Source organism: Perissodus microlepis, chromosome 16 (assembly GCF_051167445.1).
Source record: "Perissodus microlepis isolate ML-2025 ecotype Zambia chromosome 16, ASM5116744v1, whole genome shotgun sequence".
NCBI lineage: Eukaryota > Metazoa > Chordata > Actinopteri > Cichliformes > Cichlidae > Perissodus > Perissodus microlepis.
In genome coordinates this window covers 12364845-12391021 of record NC_140476.1, presented here as the reverse complement: position 1 = coordinate 12391021, position 26177 = coordinate 12364845, and the positions used below count along the sequence as shown (strand labels likewise).

At 38.4% G+C, this 26177-nt stretch overlaps 1 protein-coding gene across 3 annotated transcripts in view; it reads left to right on the top strand.

Annotated features, from left to right (window-relative positions):
- erbb4b (erb-b2 receptor tyrosine kinase 4b) overlaps window positions 1–26177 on the top strand; it is a 305024-nt gene that overhangs the window by 157189 nt on the left and 121658 nt on the right. For all 3 annotated transcript variants that reach the window (XM_084907994.1, XM_084907997.1, XM_084907993.1), the window contains exon 3: window positions 11859–12045. In XM_084907994.1, the coding sequence (XP_084764120.1) occupies window positions 11859–12045 (187 nt within the window). The remainder of the gene's footprint in view (window positions 1–11858; window positions 12046–26177) is intronic.

Below are 26177 nucleotides of genomic sequence, written 5' to 3'. Positions count from 1 at the left end.
TTATGTAAACAACACATTATGTAACCAACACCACCAACTTTTAATACTAACAGATCTTAGCACAATTCCTATCCTGGATAAGGGGATCTACAAATTCCCATACTGAGATCTCACCTTTAACGTGGCCACTGCCTCTTCTACTCCTGTCCTCCTGAATTTATTGAGCCGCGAGGCCCATCAACTTTTATTAGCTAATAATGCTGTTAGGGCCATTAAGTGTGGCCAAGACTCACCCAGAGCAACACTTAACAGTCCCTGTGGGGTGCTACTTGAGGACTGAAGTAACAGGACCACACTGTGACAACCCCACTGCACCGACGTGTCTGAGCAGATTTCTAATTTGATGTTGCTAAGACCAGCGCAGCTCCCCCAGAGGGTGATTGGTATGTCACTTAAATGCAGCAAAAACGCAAATATTCACTGTTTTAGATAAAACAGTGATTTCCCTTTCCATTTTGAAATTTCTTAGAAGGAAGGCTATAGTCCACCCAAGGATTCTACAATGTGAGAGCTGTTTCTCATATGTACACAAATGCGAGTGAAAACAACAAACACCCTGTAATTCTTACTTTTAGATAATTTCTAGGCACCTATAGGATTGCCCTGAAGCTTCTTCAAAGATGCCTAGAACTCACTTAGGGACTGACTGTTTTCTATGCTTCTGTGGACTGCAGATGATTTAAAGATCCTGCCGGCACTCTTTAGATTGCTGCACTAAAATAAGGGCATAATGGAGCCTGGTTACTCCCATAGCCGTGGGTGTTGTTTTTGTTGTGTTGTGCTAGGTCCAAACTCTTAGAGAATGGTTAAAGGATGGCCCCTGTAGATCAAAGCAAAAATATAATCAACTGTGAGAGAGAGAAAGACCTCTACTTTATCATGTCTCTTTGCTCAGGGCTGAAAACGGACTGCTGCTGAACTAAGAGTTGATAAAGAGGAAAAGAACGGAGGGTACAGTATGTGTTCTGTGCTTGGTTTTAGAAATAGGTCATGTGGTCTGTTTTGATGAGTCACATGGCCAACATTCATTTAAAAATTAGGTTCATTTTAATAGTGCAGGTTGTTGTGCAAAAGGATAATGAGATTTTTCAGTCACTCAAAGAATATCCATTTCGTAGATTTATTCACACAAGCCTGATTATTAGAATCGTAGACAAATGCAAAAGTTAAAGTAATAATAATTTTAAAAAAGATGTTTAATGGGTTAAGTTGCTGTCAATATTTCCAAAGTAGGAATTTATTTTGAGTGTCACTGCAATTAAATAATTAACACCTCAGCAATAATGACATTTAGAGCCTTCTACTTTCATAACCTAAAATTTTCGATTAACGAGCTAACCATGGGCTACAGGACTACCTACCACCCCAGCACCCTCCTCCCACACATCCTTGTAGGGAAGTGTGGGCAAGTGATTACTCTCGGATTAAGACTTGCCTTACCGGCAGATATGTGTGGCATAATTAAATAATGGCTGCCTCACCCGAACAGTCCCAATGCATACGGGCTTCCCAACGTCGTCAGATCAGCACAATATTAACCATGACACAGGCGTAACCAGCCCGGTAATTAATGCAGTGAATCAATTACAAATTAGTCAATTTGGAGAATTCCCCACTGGAGTCCACTCATTACCAGTGCTCTGATGGAGTCGCAAGTTTTTCTCTTGGGAAGTGGTGTCACTTCATTGCTCTCATTTTCTATCTGTCTTTATCTCTTTTCTGAAGGTAGGCTTCGGAAGACAAATGGAGGATGAAATTGATGCTGCCTGCTGCTTAGCTTTGCATTGCAATTTAAAATGTCAGCTACACAACATTCGATTATAGGTACAACTGGAGAAGAGCATTAAGCTAATCAAAGTTAATGAGGACACCTTTACAGGGGTATCCTAAGTACAAATAGGCTGTCTACCACCAAGCTTTGAAGACTTGGTACTATACAAGCACATTTTTATATAAACCTTTAAAAGGCAGTTGTAATATTGATTTTGCCCATTGTTTGTGTTTTTTATTCTGCACATTTCCTTATAACATTCAATAATACTGTCAAAAGTTATACAGCAAAAGTGATGGTTGTCTACTGTATTACCATACTTCCGCTATCCACTGCCCCAAAATGATAGTGCAGTGGCCAAATTACAGGAATTATATAAAGTATACCTAACTAAACGGGTATTGAAGGAAAGTGGTAGCATGAATTATATGCCTTTCTCTGCACACTCTGTATTGATGGTTCTCATAGCATAGGATAAGGTGAACACCACACTATTCATTTCCCTGCCAAAAGGTGAGAATCGGTCTTAATGACAGAGGGCTTTCTAGCTCAATTCAGGAACTGTCAGGGAGGTGAAATGGGAAAGACTGCCATGATGAGAGACAGCAAAAGAGGGTATGGATGTGTGTGTATGTGTGGCTGTGTATACTTTTTCCTGCCCACAAGTCCATGAAAGGCAAGGAGCGTTCAGTAAACACAGCAGATTAAAAAATAAAGATAGACATTATATATTACCCAATATAAAATTCAGTAATGTATTTTTTAATAAATACTTTAACATTGCTCTTTGTTTTTTAAATGCATTGTTCACTAACATAAATGAAGGAAGAAAAATAGAGGAAAATATTTGAAATCCACTCCAGTACATCACCACCCGCAATTATGATCTCAGTGATAAACATAAAGTGAAATCACAGCTATTAGACAATGAAAACTGAAAACGCATCAGCTTCTTAAAAGTAAGCTGCTGAGTGGCAGAACAGATGTACTGAGTTGCTATATACTGAACAGGTGGGTGTAAAATGTTTTACAGGGATTGCAAAGTCTTTGTGGACTTTTATTACACCCTGTAAATGAGTTTGGCTCAAAAGTCTAATGCTTAAAAATAGGGATGGGTATCGAAAACCGGTTCTTGTTGAGAACCGGTTCCCACTGTTTCAATTCCTTGGAATTGTTTGCCATTTTTGCAAACGATTTCCTTATCGATTCCAGTCGCCACGAATGACGTCACCACGTTGCGGAGCGTCATTTACCTGGCAGGAAACATGGCGGCTCAAACGCTCAAAAGTTTGGTTATACTTTACGAGAACGGATGACAACAGGGCAACTTGCAATACTTGCAAAGTAGATATTTCATTTAATGGAGGAAACACTACGAATATGCAAAAGCATTTGCTCACAAAACACGCGATAACCTTAAATGAATGTCATGTTTTTAATTCCGCTCCGGACTCGTGAATCTCAACCCAGCAGCAGCGGTAACGTTTGCACGTCCTCTCCCGTTAATACGGCAGGTAAATAATCAACTAACAGTGCATATTATGTTAGCGCGATCTGCCTTATTACAAAACCTGCCATTACTGTGCATTTAGGTGACCATGATGAGAGAGACAGACAGAGTCTGGCTGGCTCAGATGCTGGCAGTTGTCACTCCAGTCTACCGGTAGCGTCTCCGTTCAGGCCAGGATAGACGAATGTCACCGAGCAGTGACTAAGTTTGTGGTCAAAGGCTTGAACCCATTTGCCACAGCAGATGCCCCCGATTTTCGGTAAGTGAATGTGTTTAATTGTAGGCAGGGACATTACTGGATATTCTTCTGTAATTGTAATTATTGCTACAGAAGAATATTTATTTTATTATTTTACATTTACAATTTTTTTTCTTGGGGACCCTGTGACACCCCATTGAAGAGCCATAGGCTGGATCTCTTAAGATCTCACTGTTGGGTTTGTAAGGCCATGTTACTCCTAAATTTCTTGTTCAAAGAGAAGATATAAAACAAAGTTCTAAGATAATCGACCTTAGTGTTCTCCTTTTTTAAAAAGAATCGATAAGAGAATCGATAAAGAATCGAATCGTTAAACAGAATCTAAAATGGAATCGGAATCGTGAAAATCTTATCAATACCCATCCCTACTTAAAAATAATAATAATAATAATAATGGAAAGCAATGACAGCAAACATTAATCAGAGCTGTTGCTGTAGCTCCTTAACTTGGCCAAAATTCAGGAAAGCAGGACTCCTTCAGCACGAGCAGTGATGGTAAACTAGCACTGACTTTCCATGACACTTGCAAACAGTAATAGTATTTTAGTTGGCCACTGTGGCACAAGTTTGGTTATATTTTATTCTTTTTGATTTTTAGGATAATCAGTGAGTCTCAGAAATACTAATTTTGTGTTTAATTATGTTAAAAACCAGTCAGTATCATATCTGATCAAAGTACCAACTGGCAGAAACACTGATCTCACAGTTTTGATGACTGATAACTGCAATATGCCCAACACCTGCATCAGAACATACCCAGAATAAGGTCATTTTTATTTTAACTTGTTCATTACATAATTATTTAGTGTAACAAACAGTCAATATACTGGATGAAAACAAGACAAAGTGAAAAATAAAAGGAAATAAAATATTGATTTTCTCTCTACTTTCCTAAGTAAAGCAAGAGGAACTGTGTCATGATTGTTGTGTGAGCTTTGACTAAGGGAGGTGAGTTAGATAAGCTGAGAGACATGACCAAATGTGCCACCTCCATCTATTACTACATCAGCAAAGTTGAACCTTTTGCTTTGTCCATAAGAACAAAAATAAAAGGCAGACGTTGTAACAGTCTAACATATGTCCCTTTTTCATGTCTGTTCAGACACCGCAAACATCTGAATCAGTATCTGACCAAAAATCTGCGTAATAATTTTTAAGAAAATCACCACATGTCTCATACAGATGGAAAAAAAAACATTCCAGATAAAAAAGAAGCATCAGAGTCCTCAGATGCTGCATTTAAATAAATGCTTTATATTTATTGATCTTATATTTAGGATGAATAAATACATACTTATTTTTGTATATGTTTCTGTGGTAGCCCAGTTTGTGCTTTTTACACATTCACATTGTTCTCAGGTCTTAACACAATAGCCTGGAAATCATAAGGCTACAACTACAATTTAGTCTGACACCCTCTTAAAACACTAGATTCAGAGATAGGGTATTGCAGTGGACCAGTTAGTTTTGCTACATCACAGTTTCCTATCCGGGGTCTACTAAATTATTTTAATTGTGTATATAAAAGTTCTGTCTGACCTATGTAGTACACATGGGAGATGCACTGTATATCTGAAGAACTGAAAGAGGCTCAAGACACTTGCCCTAATGGCATAGTATGTAAAATATAGGATTGGGCACAGACCTATGATAGCCACATTTAAGGGAAATTGAAATAAGCTGGCCTCATCTTATAAGTTCCCTCTGTGAAAGCTTAAACCGGGGGTGTCGAACTCCAGGCCTCGAGGGCCGGTGTCCTGCAGGTTTTATATATCGCCCCGGGTCAACACACCTGAATCAAATGATTAGTTCATTACCAGGTTTCTGGAGAACTTCAAGACGAGGTAATTTAGCCATTTAAATCAGCTGTGTTGGATCAAGGACACATCTAAAACCTGCAGGACACCGGTCCTCGAGGCCTGGAGTTCGACACTTCAATGCCAATATTGTCAAGAAAGTTGTGAGAGATTTCTTTTCTACTTATATAACCACCTTTCCTGAAAATACACCATAGACCAAATAGAATTATGAAAATGCTTTCTAAGAAATTCTGGCTCTCCTGGATTAAAATTAGATCGTACGTGTACTCGATTTTCATACATTACCGTTTTTCAATCCATTTCTCTTTCTTCATATGATTGTTTCACTGTTTAGCCTTTCTTTCCTTCAGAATTTGAGGATGGTGTATTCTGTCAATGATGCATTCACCTTACAGGGCTTTTTTGTCATCATGCTTGACAAGTCGACTGTCATCCTGTCGCAACCAATGACACTCCAACTGAGTACTACACATTGCCTCTCCGTACATCACCCTGAACAGGGACTTCTCAAAGTCACCCATTCTTGCCAATCTCATTAGCCAGCAACAGCCAGCCCAAATATCAACCACATGCCAAACCCATACTTGTTAGTAACAAATATCAGTTTATGATGTTTTATCTTGCATTCAGTCGTCATAAAATTATCTGTAACTTTGTGATTTATTTTATTTCAGTACACTTAAACTAGTTTTTTTGCTTTGTTATAAAAATAATATAATATTTTCCCTCTGAAATCCTCACTTGTGCTTGAGTAAAGTAGTATTCCTAGAAAACAGCTGGCATTCTCCCACTGTAGAGGCAAATGAAGGACGTGGAACGCCAACAGAGAGGTTTCAAATCTTTCATGTCACTTGTTCTTTTGGCTTTTGTTACCACTGTTAACAACAAAAAAATCTGTCTAATCTCACACAAGAATGCCTTTGTACAGCCACACAGGCATCATCATGCACACGCACACACACACTAACAGATACACACATGTTTGCACACGCAGACACACATAAGCATAAGACAAGTGGTGTAAGAAAAACAAGTGAGAGTTTCTCTTCATCGTCAAAGATGAGTCATCATAATCAACTTGCCAAGGCAATAAAAGATACTTCTGTGATTCCGATACATACACTGGTGTGCATACTTCCACACAAATACACACATACATCAAAGGCAGTATCACCTGCAGGTGTTTGAAGTGGCTCATATTGGGTTTGAGCCACTCCAGAAGGATTGAAGTATTACTGAGGAGCTGGTGGGTTGTAGGTGGGCACTTGGCATGGCAACACTTCTGAGGCTGAGAATGAAAAAAGGATACCAGTTTCACCAGGGCCACTTAATGGGATGGCGTCGCAACATCATATTATAACCGATTTAGGAAGTCATTTGCCTTTATTCACAATAGAGTTAATTTCAGAAATTATTGTCAAAACAGTAGTAAAGCAATATGGGACAACTGCCAGCCAGTAATATTTCCATTATATGCCAGTTCCACTGAAGGTGATCTCCTGGAAAAAGTCAGGAGGTTTTCTTACTTACATTTGTAGACACTTCATCCAATTCTGTGTCTGTGTACAAATGTGGATGTGAGCTCAGGCAGAGGATTTAAGCAACCGATATGGAAATAGAGCATGGAGGCTTAGCGATGCAAACCTTAAGCCCACCCCCAGTGCACTTCTGTGTATCTGACTTCAGTGACCGCAGCCCTGCAGAGCACATATCTTTGCCTCAATATGTATGGAAATGAGAGGCAATCATGCTAACGTGTGTTCAGTGTCTTCAAACATGCTAATGGTGCCAATGTCCTCCACCCGCAGCCTAACATTTCACCTTTTCCTCACACCTTTTGGTTTACTCTCTGTCTCTTCTGACCTGGAACAGGTATGTTTTTAATTATGCGTAAAAATATACGTAAGACTAGCCCAGTCCACTCGTCTGAGCTTCTCCTGCAGTGTGCAGGAAGGAAAATCTTCTGCTCTTTCTCCTTCCTTCACTGACTCTACCCCCAAAACCTCCCTCTCTTCCTTTAGAAGTCAGGGATTGAAGGACTCAATTTCAAAACTGTGCACGTCTCAGTGACTCAAGTGAGGTTTTTGTTCCGCTGCCACACTTCCGTTCACAAATGCTCCAGCGTAGGGAGGAGGGAGAAATCCCTGTTAATCTAGTGAATCTGGCTCTCTAGGTCTTTTTTGTTCACTGTTGCTGAGATCCTGACGCATTGATCTCTTAGGAGGTATGTAGGGTGTGTGGTTGGATGAACTGAAAAGTTGCTAGAGGGAGTCTGACGTCCAACTGTAGACATAATCTCTTTTTTTAAAAAAAACCCGTCTTTATTCACTTAAGAGATTGCAGATGATCAACAGTTTGCACTGACCTCTTTGAATTTGTAATGATGCATTGGTATAAATAATTACTTGTGTTACTTGTGTTAAGATTAAAAAGAAATCCTGAAAATGCATGCAAAGACCATTGCAACTTAGATTTCTGGAAGATGTGGCCCACGCGCCTATCGACACACTGAAGAGCTATTTTTATTGGTAGAAATCCAGGACAACATTGTGTCATGGTGTTATATTTAGCAGGTAATTTAATGCTCTAATTTCACTGTAGCTAAATTGAGGGCATAATGCAAATCATTGAATTTAGTGCTAATATAGACATAGAAAAACTGTTGCACCGGCACCTGTGCAGTCTGCATTGATAAACACATCAGCTTCTTTGCATTAATATCTGTTTGAATGTTATATACAGATATACTCCTTTGGGAACTTATGCATCAAAACGTGTTGAAATCCAGGTGCTTGTCTCACTGAAGTACTTCTACTATGCGCTTGGCCTGCACCAGTGGTATTGCCAAGGGGTGCTTGTTTTGTTGATCTGTGTTTAATGAAAGTGACCACGCACAGAGCAGATTCGGCCATTAGCTCAGCAAGAGCCTGTAATCACTACAAGTTGTTTCCTTTTTTTCTCACAGTTCATTATTGAACAAACATTCTGTGGGGGGGAAAAGCATGTGTTTCTGCCACTTCCTTCTCCCTCTTTTTATTCCCTTTGCAGTGCTGCACTTTCGAAGCTATCGATTTGGTGGCTTGAAAATAACAAACGACAGCTATGTGAGTGGGACAACAAACAACCTCAGAAAATACAATATAAAAGGCATCCGTGAAGTATGTGCCTTGAAGTAATTATTAGCTACTGTATATGCTTAAATTTAATCAGCCAGAGCTGATTGCTTTTGCTGTTGTGTGCTGCCCTCAGTCTTCTGTGAGGAAGAAAGAGTACCTGGATATGGCAGTGTCCAAGGCTATGTCACTGTGCTACACAGAGTGCCGCATATTTGGTTTTGCAGCAGGGTTGAAAAGACCTTCAAACTCAGTGGGGTGAATGTGACTCATCTAAAGACCTTGCCAAACTCTGTGTTGACATGGAGGCAAAGAGTACTACATACACTCACTTGAAAAAAAGCTCAATATATTCTCTATGTACACATACTCTTGATTCAAATCAATAAATGTACATTTATGGTGTGGTCAAGTTTAGTTGCACCATCATAATGCTCCTCAACGTTTGAAGCCTCAAACCCACCACTGCTCTTATTAATTCACTGGATATTTTCATCAGCACAAAGAAGTTTACGCTATGTCCTTTTTTCTCCAGGTAGTTTTTAAATTGATAAACACATTCAGAGACATACTGAATGTAACGTCCCCATCAATCACTCACATAGGTACACAGACACTCAAGGCCTGTCTGTTTCTATTAATGGTAATCAGCTGGGTAATGATGACAGAGCTGCGACTGTGGCTTACTTACTGGTGGCTGATGGCCATGCTCTCTGACAGCTGTCAGCCGCCATGACTACACTGCCAGGGCCCTCCTTAGGACTTATTTCAGCTCAGTACATCAGCTGCAGCAGCACTTCACACACAGACTTGTTGATTATCAGCATCAGTGGGCCGGCGTGGAAAGACTTCTCTGACCGCCTGTCTGCTAATGACAGCCACCATGATGGTGGATGGGAGAAAGAGGACACAGCCTGTCACTTTGATTCATGCAATAGCAGATCCAACTGGATGGCTTCTCGCCAAAGTCTCGACAGTCGTTATATCCCCTCCTAAATGACATTTAAAGTGTGAAGCAGTGCCTGTCCTTGTGGCTCAGTCACCCCAGGCCAGGCCCCGGACACGAATCCCGAACCCTGTGCCAAGTTTTGAAGTAAGGTCACAAACCCCACAGTCAATTCTTCTCCTAGATGCCTGAACTCAGCTCATTGGCATTATTGAACGACCTTGAAGACAGATGCTTAGAGTACATTACTTAGTTTGTTTGGTTTTTTGTCTTGTAGTCCTCTTTTTTTTTTTTTGATTCTTTTGCTTTCCTATTTTAATCTATTTTATTATTGTACCTATGTCCACCTAAAAATGTGAACAAATACATCAAAAGCAAATGTAAGGTGAAGTATGCATGTCTGCTATTGCTTTGCAAATAAACAGGATAACACGCAATCGCTGAATTATTTCAAATGCTCCGTCCTGAGTTTGGCTAAAACCTAAACACAAAATAGATGTTAGAATTGGTCATTCTGGCTAATTCTGCTACTGATATTTAAGAAATGGGAAACTTCTCTCCATAAATATTTGTTTCTGCACATTACCACTATGAATTTTAAATGTAAGTGCAGACTTTCAGCTGTAATTCAGTGGGTTTAACAAAAATCAGAGGAACTAGAGAATTTTTTAATACAGTCCCTTCATTTCAGTGGCTCAAAAGTAATTGGACAAATTATGTAACTGAAAATACTCATTTTTAGTACTCTGTTAAAAACACTTTCGTGACAATGACAGTGTTAGGGTATCTTTTAACCCAGTTTTTTGTGACTTTTGTATTATAAGGATGGTTAAGTTCCAGTCCTACAGTTAGACTCAAGTTTAGTTGTTTCTATGTTTCTGAGTTTCTTGCTCCCCAGTTTGTAGTTTCCTCTCTGTTAGGTTTTTCTGTCTCCATGTTTGTATCTCCGTGTCTCTCGCTTGCTCTCTCGCTCACTAACCTTTTTCCCCTGTTCCTCTCCTTGTGTCTCATCTTTTGCCTCCTTGCTTGTTCGTCCCCTTTGCTGTGTGTTAGGTCTGTGTCTCAGTGTTTCTTGTTTTATCTCTCGTCCTGTGTTCAGTGCGTTACGTTTTGCTTACCCGTCTCGTCGCATCCAATTCACTGCAGTTTCACTGTTTCCACTCTTGTCATGCCTCAGTGTATTTATTGTCTGTCTTTCTCAGTCCTTTGTCGGTGCGTCTGCAAATCTCCTGCTAAATCCTCCTTGTGTTTCCACGTTTCCTCATTAAAATCCAAGGTATCTCAAGGCATTCCTAGTGTTCCAGGTTTTACGTTTGTTTATTCTAGCTTCCCCAATTTAGGTGTTCCACTGTCTGTTTTTTGTTATTTTGGATTACCTGTTTCTGTTATCTGCCTTAATAAACGGCACATCCTTAATTAAAGTACAGTTTTGTCTTCTGTGGTCTGCATTTGGGTCCTCTTATAAAGACACACACTCGTTTTCATCCAGATGTCCAGGTCTTTTTGCGTTGCTGAGTTCAGAGTGCTTTCTTTCTTTCGTAGAATGTACCAGACTGTAGATTTTGCCACTCCTACTACTGTAGCAATTTCTTGGATGGGGTTTTTTCTGTTTTCTCAGCTTAAGTATAGCTTGTTTCACCTGCATGGAGAGCTCCTTTGACCGCATGTTGTCTTTCACAGCAAAATCTTCCAAATCCAAGCACCACACCTCAAATAAATTCCAGGCTTTTTATCTGCTTAACTGATAATGACATACATGTAACAAATTAATTGCCCAAACCTGCCGATAAAATAGCCTTTGACTCAATTGTCCAATTACTTTTGGTCCCTTTAAAAAGAGGGTGGCACATGTTAAGGAGCTGAAACTCCTCAACCCTTTGTCCAGTTTGAATATGGAAACTCCCCAAATAAAAGTTGAGAGTCTACACATTATGTCCATGTAGTTATAACTACAATTGGAACATGTTTCAGTAAACATGTAAAAAAAAACTAAACTTGTGTCCAAATATATATAATAATAACAACGAATATACTGAACTGCAAAATAGGCAATGTTAACATCAATTATATTTCTGTCAAATTATAATTTGTTACAGACACTAAACATGAGGTTTTTGAACTGATAACAGTTTCTGGAAGACGCTAAAATGGATGTTCTTGCAGAAATTCAGTGTTATCTTTTTTCTTGATCAATTAGATATTATGTGATGAATTTTAGCCTGAGAACATGCAGCCACTATAAACACAGAACTGTGATAACCTTGTGCCTTTTGCCTTTACACTAACTTGTTTACTGAATTAATTTTACATTCACCATGAGAAGCACAAGTTGTTTTTCATCTTTTTTTTCCTAGAAATGTGTTGCTAGTGTTTTCATCTATGCAACATGTACACACTTAAAATGCACACTAACACTTATTTCCATACCTCTATCCACAGTCTATCAGGGAAGTGACAGGCTATGTGTTGGTGGCTCTGAACCAGTTTGACTACCTGCCATTAGAGAACTTGAGAATCATCCGAGGAACCAAGCTATACGAGGACCGCTACTCCCTTGCAATCTTCCTCAATTACAGACGTGATGGAAACTTTGGCCTGCGCCAGTTGGGTCTAAAAAATCTCACAGGCAAGTTGAATTATTTTTTGGTTACTCACATTTTTTTTATGTTAATGGACACACAATGAGTAAAAAAAACAATCCAGCTTCAAAACACCTGTAATATCAATTTTTACAATTCAGAGTTGAGTTAGAAGAATCACATTAAAATCAGTTGTGTGTATTAAGAAAAATTATAACAAAAGGTGATAAAAATAGAGGAATATTTTCATTTTATGTTGTTTTTAGGCCTCCGTGCAAGCAATAGATAGGGCAAGAGGCCCATTCCATGAAAAAAACAGTGAGTGTCTCCAAAATGATCCCCTCAGAATCACAACGCCTTTAGTACAAGAATTACACATGCAAAGCACATGAAATACACATTTAACCTGCATTAAAAACTGCAACCAAATTAAGTTTATAACCATTGCAAGTCTCACAGTCTAAAGCCAAATTCCCATTTATGTTCAGCATGACTTTGCTATCGCTACCAAATTTGAGCATTTATATCATGGATACACTTGAGCTTCAAAAACAAAACTCCATCATTAATATCTTAGCCATGGAGTATCAAACACTAGAAGTCTAGATGTTTTCTGATAATTCACAAACTTCAAAAAGTACTTTTTGGGTAAACTTTAAAGGGTTCTATCACCATGTGGCATATTTAGCTGATCAAAACAAGTTATAGAATATGAAAGGTTTCTTTTTTACCTATATTTTGATATCAGGCTCATCTTCTAGTTGTCATTCCTTAAAATATTCCTTAAAATATTTTTTTTTTCTGCTTCTGGAACTTAAGAAATTAAAAAATCACAACTTTAAAAATGTCAAATTTTAAACTATCACCATGTAATTTAAAGGTCTGTGACTCTGAAAATATTCAGTATTCAACTATGACTCATGGAAGTCGTGACTGGAGTTTTGTCAAACAAGATTAAAAAACTCAAACATACAGCCATGGATGTAAACTGCAGCTTGACTCTTTTGGCAAAGACACAGAGCATACTGTATGTATACTTGCACTTATAATTCACATTGCACAATCAAACAATTTAAGTGTGCTGGAAGTGTGTTACTCTTTACTTTTTTTCTTTATCCTGACGGGTGCTGTTATCACAGTTCACCTTTTTATATGAAGGGATATTATACCATCTGACAAAGTTGTGAAAATACATCTAATTTATCATTTCCAGCTATTGCTCAGACAAAAACGTATTCTTGTGTGAGTTACCACCTGAAATCTATTTGAGAATATTGTGTCCTAGTGATTGCTGATAAACTGCGTAGTAAGAAGGAAAGGATTGTGTGGGCGGCTCTGCCTTTTTATGAAAAATGATCCAGTGCTAGAAGGTTATCTTCTGCAGACTGACCCTGAGGTCGGCACAAAATGAACCTCTAGACTCGCAAAAAAGATGCACAGCTTTTCCACTACAGAGCAGCACACCTTTCTTGCAGTGTGTTCGAAATAAGATCAAAGCTGCCATTCACTCATCTTGAAGCTAAATCCAACATCACAAATGATCAAAGCGGGCGAAGATATGGACAGAATCGATACTTTGTGGTGGCTGAATAAGAGTAAATAAGGGTTTGTATGACCTTTGACAGCTCTGATAATGTTCAAGATGGAGAAATAGATACATTAAGTGATCAATGCATCAGCACATCTCTATGCTTGTGTGTTGATCACAGTAAAAATGTCATCTGCCACACATGTTAGCTCTTGTTCTGCAGCAGCTTTGACATTAATAATGAATACCTGTATTGTTGCCTACATTTAAAAATAACAATAACAAAACATAAATAAATAAAAACAATAATAACTTTTCTTAATTGCTTACTCAAAGTGGGTCATGTTGGGGCGGTGTCTGTTGCAGGTGACATACTAGTACACATGTCTTTGGAAAAACTAATTGAATATCAAGTGCAAAAACTGTCACTTTTCTAAAATGTTTGGTCTGCTGTCATGAAAAGCAGTCTGACATCCACAGGAAAGCGTTAAGAATGATATATGAATGATTAGTACCACAAAAAATGCACGCATGTTACGACTGATGAGGAATGTTGTTTTAAAATTATTTCTTAATTAGAACGCTCTTAAATCAGATTTACAGCACACAGAATTTACTAGAATTGAACAACTAGCTATCTAAAAAAATACAGACACAATATAAATAATTCCAAGGGAAACACTGAGTCATAAGAAGAAGACAGTGACATTGGCTTGTTCAAAAAATGTAAAAAGAAAAGAACAAAATGACCTAGTGAAAGATTAGCATTCAATTCGTGACATTTATGAAGATGTGTGAGGATGGTACTGAGACTGTGCCTTCCTTACCTCTTCCAAATTCACTTTCTAAATAATTCATTGTTGTCTTCAGCTGTTCTTTCCTGGTTGTTCCCCAGAGTTGCGAGAAACAACGCAGCCATCAGTCTGCATGTGCAGCTTCAGTATGTGCTGGGGTGTTAACGTTCTGCCTTCTATTCTTTCTCACACGTGATTCCATACTTGGGGAATTGCATTTGTCCAGCATAGCGTTTTGCTGTGCCCTTCCTTTTCCATTGTGGTGCCAAGTTGAAGTGAGCGCGGAGGGAGGCCAGGGCGGTTTTCTGTGAGAAGCTGCTGTTTGATGTGCCATCCGTGGCCTCAAGCCATGAAGTAGAGGGGGAAGTTATGCACAACAACCAGGGTCAGAATCTGCTCTACTTCATAACTACGAGTGCTTGTGTTTCACCCTTGTGCTCGCTTTCGTGGTGACAAAAACATGTTGGTTGTTGTTTGTTCTTATTAAGATGCAATCATTTAACGATTAAAGGTTTGGTTTGTGTTGAAGTATATTATGTAGAGATCGGAAATGGCTCTCATGGGTGCCTCTAGAAGAACAATTAATATACCCCACATGGCCCTAATCATCACTTGGTCAGTGTGGGATTACATCAAGGGAGATAAGACACTGAGGTGACCTAAATCACAAATAGCTTGATAGTATTACTTTTAAAAGGACCTATCCTCTTGTGTCTTGAACTTTTCACACGTACATGCATGTCAGCTTTGGGTAGATAGGGCCATTCACGATCATGTCTATAACTGTGGACCCTAGAAAACCTTTATACAAACTTGTCACTTCAGAACAAGAAACTTGTCTTGAAGGGTCTATCATATCACTGTTTTTTGTGCAGATGGACCTGACAGTTAAACAAGCTCTTGCTGTGGGGAGAGACAAGTCACTTGTGTCCCAGTTTGTTCTGTTGCAGTTGTCATCATTCTGCTGTGCGCAAGCGGAGAAAGGAAATAAGCTAAAACTATCAGGATAAACCCGCTCCTGTACTTCAAGCAGCAGAGATCAAACTCTTCCTTTCCTTCAGCTGCTGTAGCGAGTCCAAAGCAGTCTCATTCATTACGAGGCCTTTGATGTTGCTGTCATATTAGCCCATCGTTCTTCTTGCAGTAGCTCCCAGGGGAAGTGTAAAATGATCAATAAAATTCATAAGCAACATATATAAGAGGATAAAACATATTAAATACATAAGGGGCTAATCGAAAGAAGGCACAGTGAAAGACCCCTTCGATGCTGAAACCCACACACAGTTCTACTTGGTTTGAAATTGCCTTGGGATGAAATCAATTTGTCGCTAGTATATTGTAGCATTGCACTTATTGATTTTTCTGGTGCACTCTCCGCGAGCTGTGAATGGACTCTCTGGATTTGAGGGGACTGGAGGATGGGGTGGAGGACGTCTCTGGCTGAGCAGGGATAGGACTCCCTCTGATGCACCTTTCAATCAAGCTTAGCTAAGTTATCCTCATGAATATGAAATATAAGGCACAGTCAAGCCGGGGAAAGTTAAGGATAGTGTGTGTGCACGGGGTGTATAGAATAAGAAATATAGGCACTAAGTGCAGAAAGTTTAGTTGTGTTGTTTGACATTTCTTCCTCTGGAACAAAAAACTGTCCTTGCCGTTATAAGACTATTCATTTTTAGGCATTTTGGGTGTGCAAGTGAGCTCTCTGATAGCTACAAGGAAAAGCTTTAAATAAGTCATTCTTTTTACTTCTCCCTATGTCCAAGCAAGAAAAAAGGTTAAATACAGCTGGCTTCTGACATTTTCAAAGTTCCCTATCCATATTTTGATGCATAATGACCCGCACTGTCCTCCTTCTTGCTACGGCAAACATTTTCACCACTTCTGTCTGGATTCACATGAACCCTGGGTAGCCTCTGTGCTTTCACATGGTAATTACAGCCTGCTTCCCTGGCAAAATAATAACAGCCTCAATAAGGAGCACAACACAGATGAGCTTTCTGATTTTGCCACCCCCCCACCCCCCCTCCCCTCCATTTTCCTCATTTCATTTCTTTCAGATTTGTTTTGTGTTGTTGATTCATTTTTCTAACCACCCTACGCCTGCACTGCGTCTGTCCAAAATGAAGCATCCAATCTGAGGCCCCATCTGCTGAATGATCCTCTCTCATCGCATGCATGTACACAAGCCTGTGTTTTACGCCAAGGCGTTAACCACTCCTTCATGGCCCATCTGCTCTCTCTTTGTCTATCCCATTTTTTGTCTTTCTTCCATCTCTTTATCCCTGTCTTTGGCTCTCTGTTGGTCATCATATTTTAGTTGGCTGTCTTGATTTGTCACACTGATGCCTTTCACACAAACACATGCATGCTTGTACCAATCTGTACTGTATGCAAAAGTCTCTTGCGCACTTGAGTCTGACTCTGTTCTCCAAAGGCTACTGCAGTTGTTGAGTGTGGAAATCGACCACAAACATACAATATCATCTGCTCAGTGTGTCCTTCTTAGTGTTATGTGACAGTGATACACAGGGGAAGCAGGAAAAGGATGGAATGGGGCACGTTGACCGGAATGATTTGAGTTAATGTGTTTCCCCCAGACAAGGAACTGGTAAATGGGGGGCATAAAATTGGTGCCTTTTTCTGATCCCCAAGATTTTCGTTCGCCGTCTAACTACTAGTAGACGAAAGAGAAATTCTGCCACGGGAGCCAGAGAAGATTGGTCCAGTGCACATCACAAGAATTCAGCCAAGCCTCTTGCCTGGGAGCCCACATACCTCGGGTCTCCTTCAATTGTGTGTCTAATTGATTACTTCCCATGCAATTACTCCTGTGTCACACTCAATATTTCACCACTGCAGGAAGGGGGCAAGATGGGGCGTCTTTTTGAAGGACGACATTCATATTGTCACATTTGTGAGCCTCTAATGTGGATTGTGGGGAAGCACATGTTAAACTTAAGCCCGAAACAAGCCATGAGTAGTAACTGATATCAAGTGTTTGCAGTGTAATGTGGCTTAGAGAGAGAGAGAAATTACCAAAGCAATTTGTTTTTATGCCACAGGTCAGCAAAGCTGAATTCCTCAAAAAGTTTATTTTTGTGTTTCTTTTTTTTAATGTCTTCATTTAATATAAAGGGTTTTTCACATTTTTAATTAAAAAAAAAAGTAAAATATTTTTGTCATTTTTAATTTCTCATTTTTTACAGTTTGGAGTCCTTTAATTAAATGACTTCATATTATTCTTACTTTCCCTTAAATTAACTTATTCTAGCTTTAACATTTTACCCGATTATATTTTTTCCAGGGCCATCTGGATCTGTCACTCACAGCATGGTCTAAAGGGTGCATGGATATTTTTCTTTTTTATGCTTTTGTTATTTGTTCTGTTCTTCAGTCTTTAATAATGCGATGCCTGAGATTTCATAAGCAGAAACTAAATGTGCTTTATGAAATATTAATGGACAACAATAGCAAAACCTGCCATGAGAAAGGAAAGATAATAATACAAAATGGAGCTTCTCCAATTAGAAATGTGTACGTCTCTCTCTGTGTGTGCTGCATTTGGCAAAGAACTGAAATGATGGACTGTGTTGTCTAAAAGTTTTAACAGAGTTCATGCTCCCTTAAATATGTTTAGACTGCAAAGTTTAACTCAAACACCAGTGACCATTATTATCTCACCTTAGGTTTATTGCATTTTACTTCCCCTTAATCTTTAAAGCCTTAAACTATTCTCTTACCTGCCTGCAAGGAATATAGAAATGTACAAATATTTTGTATAAAAAGCCTTTACAAATCATGAATACAATGAAGAGGAAAATGAAAGTAATAATAACATAATATAGTCAGTAATGTGCAAAAGTCTTTCATATATATATATATATATATATATATATATATATATATATATACGTATATATATATATATATATATACATATATATACATATATATATACGTATATATATGTATATATATACGTATATATGTATGTATATACGTATATATATATATATACGTATATATATATATATACGTATATATATATATATATATATACATATATACATATATATATATATATTGCTGGGAAACCGGGAAATACTTCCAGTGATTTATTGAAACATATGCAAAGATATATGGAAATGCAAAATACAAGGCAAAACCAGCGTTTGCATATTACTAATAAACTTGAAGGTGAATATTTCACTAGTCAACCTCAAAAATTACTTCCTCTAAACCATCAACAGCTCTATTAGACCCCTAATGCTACAAAACTGTTTATTAATGCTTCAATCTTATGTATGATCGGTCTGTCTCTTTTTATGGGCTATACTCCAAAGGCCTCTAAGGTGGCAGTAATTAAACCAGTTCTTAAAAAGCCATCACTTGATCCAGCACTCATAGGTAATTATAGCCAGACGAAGTTCAAAATTTCATGATAGAGTAGTTGTAAAACAGCTAATTAATCATATTCAGATGAATGGTTTATCTGAAGAGTTTCTGTAAGGATTCAGAATTCATCACAATACAGAAACAGCACTAGTGAAGGTAACAATGGGCTTTGACAGTGGACTCATCTCTAGACCTCAGTGCAACATTTAATACCACTAACCACAATACTTTAGTAAAGAGATTAAAACACACGGGTATTAAAAGGTATTTGGCTGCAGTGGTTCGAATCATATCTGTCTAATAGACTTCAATCTGTTCATGTAAATGTAGAGTTCTGTTCACATGCCAAGGTTAATTATGGAGTTCCAAAGGATCTGTGCTGGGATACAGTCTTTTTGCATTTCACATGGTTCCCTTAGGCAGTATCATATCAAAGACTTATTATATATTTTCAATCCTATGCAGATGATACCCAGCTTTATCAATCTATGGAGCCAAGTGACAAAGCTGATTAGTTAGGCTACAGGAATGTCTTAAAAACAAAAAGACCTGGATGACTTCTAATTTCCTACTTCTAAATCCAGAGAAAAGAGAGTATTGTATTTGGCCCTAAAAATCTTAGAAACATGGTATCTAACCTTACGATATAAAGTGCTTTGAGGTGACCGTTGTTGTGATTTGGCACTAATGTTTGCTAATGTTTTTGTCACTTTTTATGGAATCAAACTCAAAGTAATGTCAGGACTTCCAAGCTTTGAACGCTGCATGGTCGTTCTCTCTCCTGCACTCCATATTATCCATTGTTGATCTACACATGTTTGTTGCTGCCATGAGCGTCACACGCTCAGACGTCATTCTAATGAGAGACTCTCACAAACCAAATCACGGTTTAGTAACGCAGTAACGCAGCCTGCTTATGGGAAAGTAACAGTAATCTAATTACCTTCTGGCAATAGTAATCCCTTACTTTACTCGTTACTTGAAAAAAGTAATCGGATTACAGTAACATGTTACTGCCCATCTCTGTTAAGGACACACTGCAGACAATGTAGACATGTTGTAGCAAAAATATTTTATACCTGTAAAACTATTATTTTTGTTATTTTCATAGATCCAACTACGGAAATATATATGAAGTGTCTAAAGGTGTAAAACAAAGTTTTATTTTTTTAAAAGTAGAGGTAAAGCTCGACATAGTCCAGCACCACGGAGCCTATGCCGATGTCTCTTGTACCAAAAAGAGAAACAGCCCAGCTCTTATTTTGTTCTCCACTTTTCTGCTATCTCTTTAAATATGCTATTTAAAGTTGGTTCTTTGCTAATCTCTGTTCTGTTCACTAGTTCATGCCTTTATTTAGGGAATGTTTTTATGCATCAATGATTCATGGGTTAGTTTTAAGTGGTTAAACAACCAAAATCAAAACAAACAAACAAGAAACAAGAAAAGCCTCTGAAAATGGAGACTGTAGAACTACTGCTCAAGACCACAAATTATACAAAAGTCTGGCTCCTTGGAAGCAAGAGCTAAAGAAATGAGGAGCGGCTCAAGACATTAGTATAGTACTGCACATTTAGACAGCATCTGGAAAAGTGCAGGGCAGATTAGTGATTGCTTCTTCTGTATGCTATTAAAGCAGTCTGATATCAATTATCCTCCCTAAGTGAGATTGTTTTGGTCAGCAACTTCTTTTAAAGTGTTTTGATGCAGATACATAGAACTGACAATTTCGTCTGTTCTAACAGCAGTTTATGTCATTCTTTATTCGGTTGCTTGTTTTATTTCATGCAAGAATGCTAATGTGTGAATGCATCACACTAGTCCCTACACTCGTATCTTGTGTCTCTTTCCAATAAACAATTTACATTTCCTATGATTACACTGCAGACCAGTCTGTCCTCACTGAATAGAATATATTCCAGGACATGACCTTACTTCAGCTTCCCCTTTAGCAGATAATACTGCAATATTATCTGGTAATATCACAATATTCTCATACCTACATACCACTCATTACCAGTTTGCCTTCCTAAAGGAGCCTCTACGGCCTCCTCTAAGTGAGAGTTGACTTTCACCTCATTAAAAGTTAAAGTAGGCGTGGAAAGAATTTTAATGCCAATTAATAATCAAAACACAGTCTTCTTCCCTTTTTCTCAAACATTTCCATCCCCCCAGGCAGTGGCTTAGATCAGACATAGATCCGCCACGATGTAGATGTAAAATTGAGCAAGAGACCAACAGGACATTGTTCTCTTACTTCAAACCACGTTTGAATTGTTCCCTCTTGTTCCAACAGGAAACACAGAAGAGCCCAAGCATGTATGTCTCCTTGAGTATGTGTGTTGGGATTTCATTTGCTCTGTAGATTATGTAAATTACCATGTGTGCCAGTGCGACTTGGACTTTGCGGTACTTACACCGCAAAGTCCATACAATAGTATACCTCCAAAGGACAAATAAGTAAATTATTTCACTAGAGAAGCATATTAAAATACATACTGTTGATTAAACGGGTCTCTTTTTTCTTTAAAAAACAAAACAAAACAAAACACAAAAGCTATGTACGTTTTGATCAATGAAAATATTACAAATCTTATAAATTCTGTAAGTATTTTGTATTAATTATGCTTGTCCTGATTAGGTGAGCACTGCTTTGTCATAGTGTACAAAATTCAGAGATAAACAAAATATGTATTTGTGGATACATATAAATCAGTCAAGAGCTTCATACTTTTAAAGATTTAAAAGTTCCAGTTTATACTGTATCTACTTCATTGTCTTTCTTTCTATGTTTCTGAAAATTCAAAACAATCACATGGTGCTCATCAGGCTCAGTTTCTGTCACTGACTGGCTGTCATTATGGCTTTACCATGTCAGTTCACGGCTGTGCAAACTTGACACACAGTTTTTACTTTGACCAGACAGAGTTTCTGACAGGCCTTTGATGTCAGAGGCGCTCAGTGCTCATCTCAGAGGAGGAACAAAATGAGTAAGAAAGCAAATAAAATAGGAGCTGACTGGCAGCTCCGTGGGTCTCCGAAGTAACTAAGGAAAATGTCACTTTTTATCAACTTAGTTACAAGGTCTAAATGGACACCTGTGGACTGATGATGAAATGTTTTTACTCTTAAAGACACGAGATGGTTGACATTCATAGAAAGTACCGTATTTCCCGGACTACAAAGCGCACCTGAATATTAGCTGCACAAGCTAAAATCAGGGGAAAATCCTGTTTTGTACATACATTAGCCGCACCTGACTAAAAGCCGCAGGTGTTTCAATACTGACTTATCATATGTAAGAGAATATGCACAAAGGGAATTGTCAGGAAAGAGATGGCTGTTTGGAGACACACCCCTTTTATTAATATTTTGAAAAACAAGTTATGGGTACATATTTGCATAACTTTTTAGGTATATGTACAAGTAGCGGTAATTACAAGTACGAAACATGTACTGTGCTTCATAAATGAGTAACAAATGTAGTACATAACAATAACCTACAGCACACCAGAAAAATAGATTTGGACTACCTTTTAGGCTCAGCTGCAGTGACATACGGAGCCCCGCAGGGGACATGGGAGAAAAAAAAAATTAAGACGGACTTTTGCGAGATCTCGCAAAAGTTTTGCGAGATCCCGAGTTTGTTTTGCGAGATCTCGCAAAACTTTTGCGAGATCCCGAGTTAGTTTTGCGAGATCTCGCAAAAGTCCGTCTTAATTTTTTTTTCTCCCATGTCCCCTGCGGGGCTCCGTAGTGACACGGCTTTAACAAGAAGAAAAGTCAGTCATTCACCACCATCTTCCTGCGCACTAAAACCACCAAAGTCCTCTTCTCCAGTGTCGGATACGAACAGGCTCAGGATGGCTACGTCATCCACTCTCAGTTCCTTTCCTTCGTTGTCACTTTCAAAACCAAACAAATCCTCGTTGTCAGTGTCAGAGTCGAACACCCTCAGAAGGGCCGTGGCGGTGTCCTCCTCTCCATCATGCAGCAGTCCAGCCCTTCGAAATCCATTGGTGATCATGGATGTTTTCACACTTTTCCACGCTGTCAGATTCCACCGGTGGAGTTGAGCATAACTTGCTTTTCGCAAGTTTATCGCCGCTCGTCATCCCGCTATTTATTGAACGCGTAGCGCTACTTTGAAGTTTGTTTTTCGCGCTACTTGTACGGCACTATGTTGCCTGGCGGATGGACATGTGACCAACATACCACTCTTGAACCCCGATACTGTGTGTCTGATCACATGCCCTTCCGCCAGGCAACGTAGTGCTGTACAACAGCGGAACAAACAAAACAAATCGTCTTACGATATGACAAAAATCATGGACAATCCACAGAAAAGCCGCACCTGACTAAAAGCCGCAGGGTTCAAAGCTTGTGCAAAAAGTAGCGGCTTATAGCCCGACAATTACGGTAATCCTAAAATCACACAGAAAATACTGTTTCTTGTTAACTTTTTTAAAGTGTTTATTTTGTAACCGTTGACAGTATAAAAAGTTTTTTTTTTCATTAAATTTTATGTTGACATGTTAAAAAAGAAATCAAAAACCTATATTGGACTTTAAGCGTTTGATAGTGTATAAACCTCGTGTCTTTCAGAATATCCTACATCCTGGTAACATATAAAGTACATATTTAAACAGCTGGATAAAAGGTGTTACATTTTTATTAAAAATTCTTAATGTGAATTTAAAAGACACTGCTGTCAGACCTAAATTTAATATCTTACACTAGTGCCAGCACACACATAAACACACATATTACCCTCGGACCCGACAAGTTCGCCCCTTTCTCCCCTGGCCGTTTAATAATTAATATGCTTATTTTTGTCTCTAAGGCCAAAGCCTTGGGTAAGTGGAACAGCTATTGATGGGGGCAGTGGTGGGTAATGGGACATGAAAAATACTTTTTTGTCCATCTCACTTTTCCACACAGATATGATGGGTGTTAATACATGCATCACCAGCCGTGGCTTCACTAAATATTTAAATTTTAATTGTTTCTGTCTGTGGTACATGCTTTTTTTTCACCAGTGGTATTCTTTGTTAAAGCTCTGGATCAGTCTTCGCAATCTTCCAGATTGTCCTATTCATATTAAGTGGGACCTATTCTATTTTCCAATACAAAGAGGTCACTTTAGTCAGGATTGTGCATATGGCAAGATCCAACACAATCGTGCTCTTCGAATATGATGGCTGGCATCAGACATAAAACAGTAGGAAATCCAAGTGGTTATTAAAATATGTTAAGTGGCCTCACTATCTTGAGACTTTAGAGACAAAGGCACTCAAAGGTTAATTTGTGCAAGACGGTACACATTAAAAGTAATCAATCAATGTAAGCTTCATTAGTGACTGGATCAGTGTATCTCAGTCATCCATGATCTTAGCTTTTATTGGTTCTTTGTCTTTATTAAACTTGTTCTATGTTCTTCTTCTTTTAACCCTCTGGGGTCCAGGGTATAATTGGCCGTTTTTGACTACTTTTGATTTTACCTCTATATTTCACCTTTAAAATGTGTTTTTCTTGCCTTGTTTGGTATCATTATTTTCAGCACAACCACAAATATTTGAGTTATTTTTTCATTTTGGTATACTATATTAGCACAGTTGAGCTAAATTCAGACAAAAAATTCAAAATCCGAGTAGAAAAAAGTTATATTTTTTACTGTAAAACCCACAAACATGTTTAACAAATCATTTTCAAAACTTGAAATGCAAATAGAAATGGTACATTTCTAAAAATTGTGCACAAGTTTTGCAAACAACAAAGTTATATGGTACTATTTACCTAAAAATGCAGCCAAGGCCTCAGACGTTTTTTATATAACCATTTAAATCTATTTACAGAACAATTAGGTGTGCTGCATCAAATAAGAAGGCACACAAATTATTTGTGCCACTCCAAAAAATGTAGTTTGTGTTCAGTATAAGACAGAGGAGAACACCAAAGGCCTAAACCCTGCAGGTCTGACAACAGGAGGTGCATCAGTCCAGTTTTCCATGTGGGAACAGCGTTTACACTAGAATCATGCCTTTGACGGCTTTTTTAGACCAAATATGAAAGCAGTATAACTGACACACAAAACAAGACAATAACTACACAACACACTAACTACAGCCTCCAAACACGCTAAACGTCACTAATGTCTCACATATGAAAACTCGCTTTCTCTCTGTCTTTCGCTCGCCCGCTTTCCGTCGCGGGTGTCACTCCTAAAAACTTCCCCTTCTCCCTAAACAACCAAATGTCACATGTTGCCTTATCATTTTTTTGATTGGCTGACACCAATAGGGAAGGGGTGCCTTTTCTTTTTCTTTTTTCACTCGCAAGCGGAGAGTGTTTGCTAGCGCTGTCTGTAGAAAACGCCGTTTTTACCGTTCTTCCCGCTGTAAACGCCACTGTTTTGTTCAGAAAAAAACATCGTGTGTATTTTTTATCAAAACTCTGGTTTTACGTGGCCCATCGACACAATTCAAAAACTGGTATATAGTTTGAAGTCTGCACTTTCGACCCAAGTTGAAAACAAAAAAAAATCTCTTTATTTTGAATTTAATGGCAGCAACATGTCTCAATAAGGTTGGGACAGGGGCAACAAAAGGCTAGAAAAATTAGGTGGTACTAAAAAGAAACAGCTTGAAGGACATTTTGCACCTAATTATGTTAACTCGGTAAAGGTCAGTACTGGGTAAAAATGAGCATCTTAGGCAGAGTTTCTCAAACGTAAAGATGGGCAGACGTTTGCTAATCTGCAACAAACTATGTCGCTAAACCACCTGACATATTATCAGTGGTCACTTGAAAATCCTGCATTTCAGATGGTATCAAGGTGTATCAGTGCCTATGGAATTGCCGTTTGGAAATTCACCATTAGAGCTGAAAGGTATATAAAGGTTTTAATGCAACATGTGTTCTCATCCAAACAAGAGAATTGAATTAATCTGCTTCAACAGCACAGCAGAAGAGGCCAAGTGCTGAACTGCCCTGCTTCAATCCAGACTTTTCACCAATTGAAAAAAAATTGGCATGTTATAAAATCAGATATATAACAAAGAAGAAGCTTAAATAGTAAGTTCAGCAACTGGTCTGAGTTCCCAGATTATAGACTGTTATTAAAAGAAAAAGGGATTCTACACAATGGTAAACTTGACCTTATCCCAACATTTTTGACATGTCACAATGAAATTTGAAATTAGGTAATATTTTTAATGAGGTAGTAAAAGATTCTGTGCAGATCCATTCTGTTTTTATTTGGATTTTACTCTTTATTGGAATTTTGTTTGGATATTTACAGTGCATGGGGTTTTGAAACAAGGCCTTGTAATTTGAGAACTTCTGTAGTGTGTCTTTTAATGGGACAATATCTCTGTTTGTCCCTTCTGTATGCATTCTAAGAAAGAGATCTGCTCAAAAAAGAGCTAGTTAAGCAAACAACCAAGGCAAAGCAGCAATCTT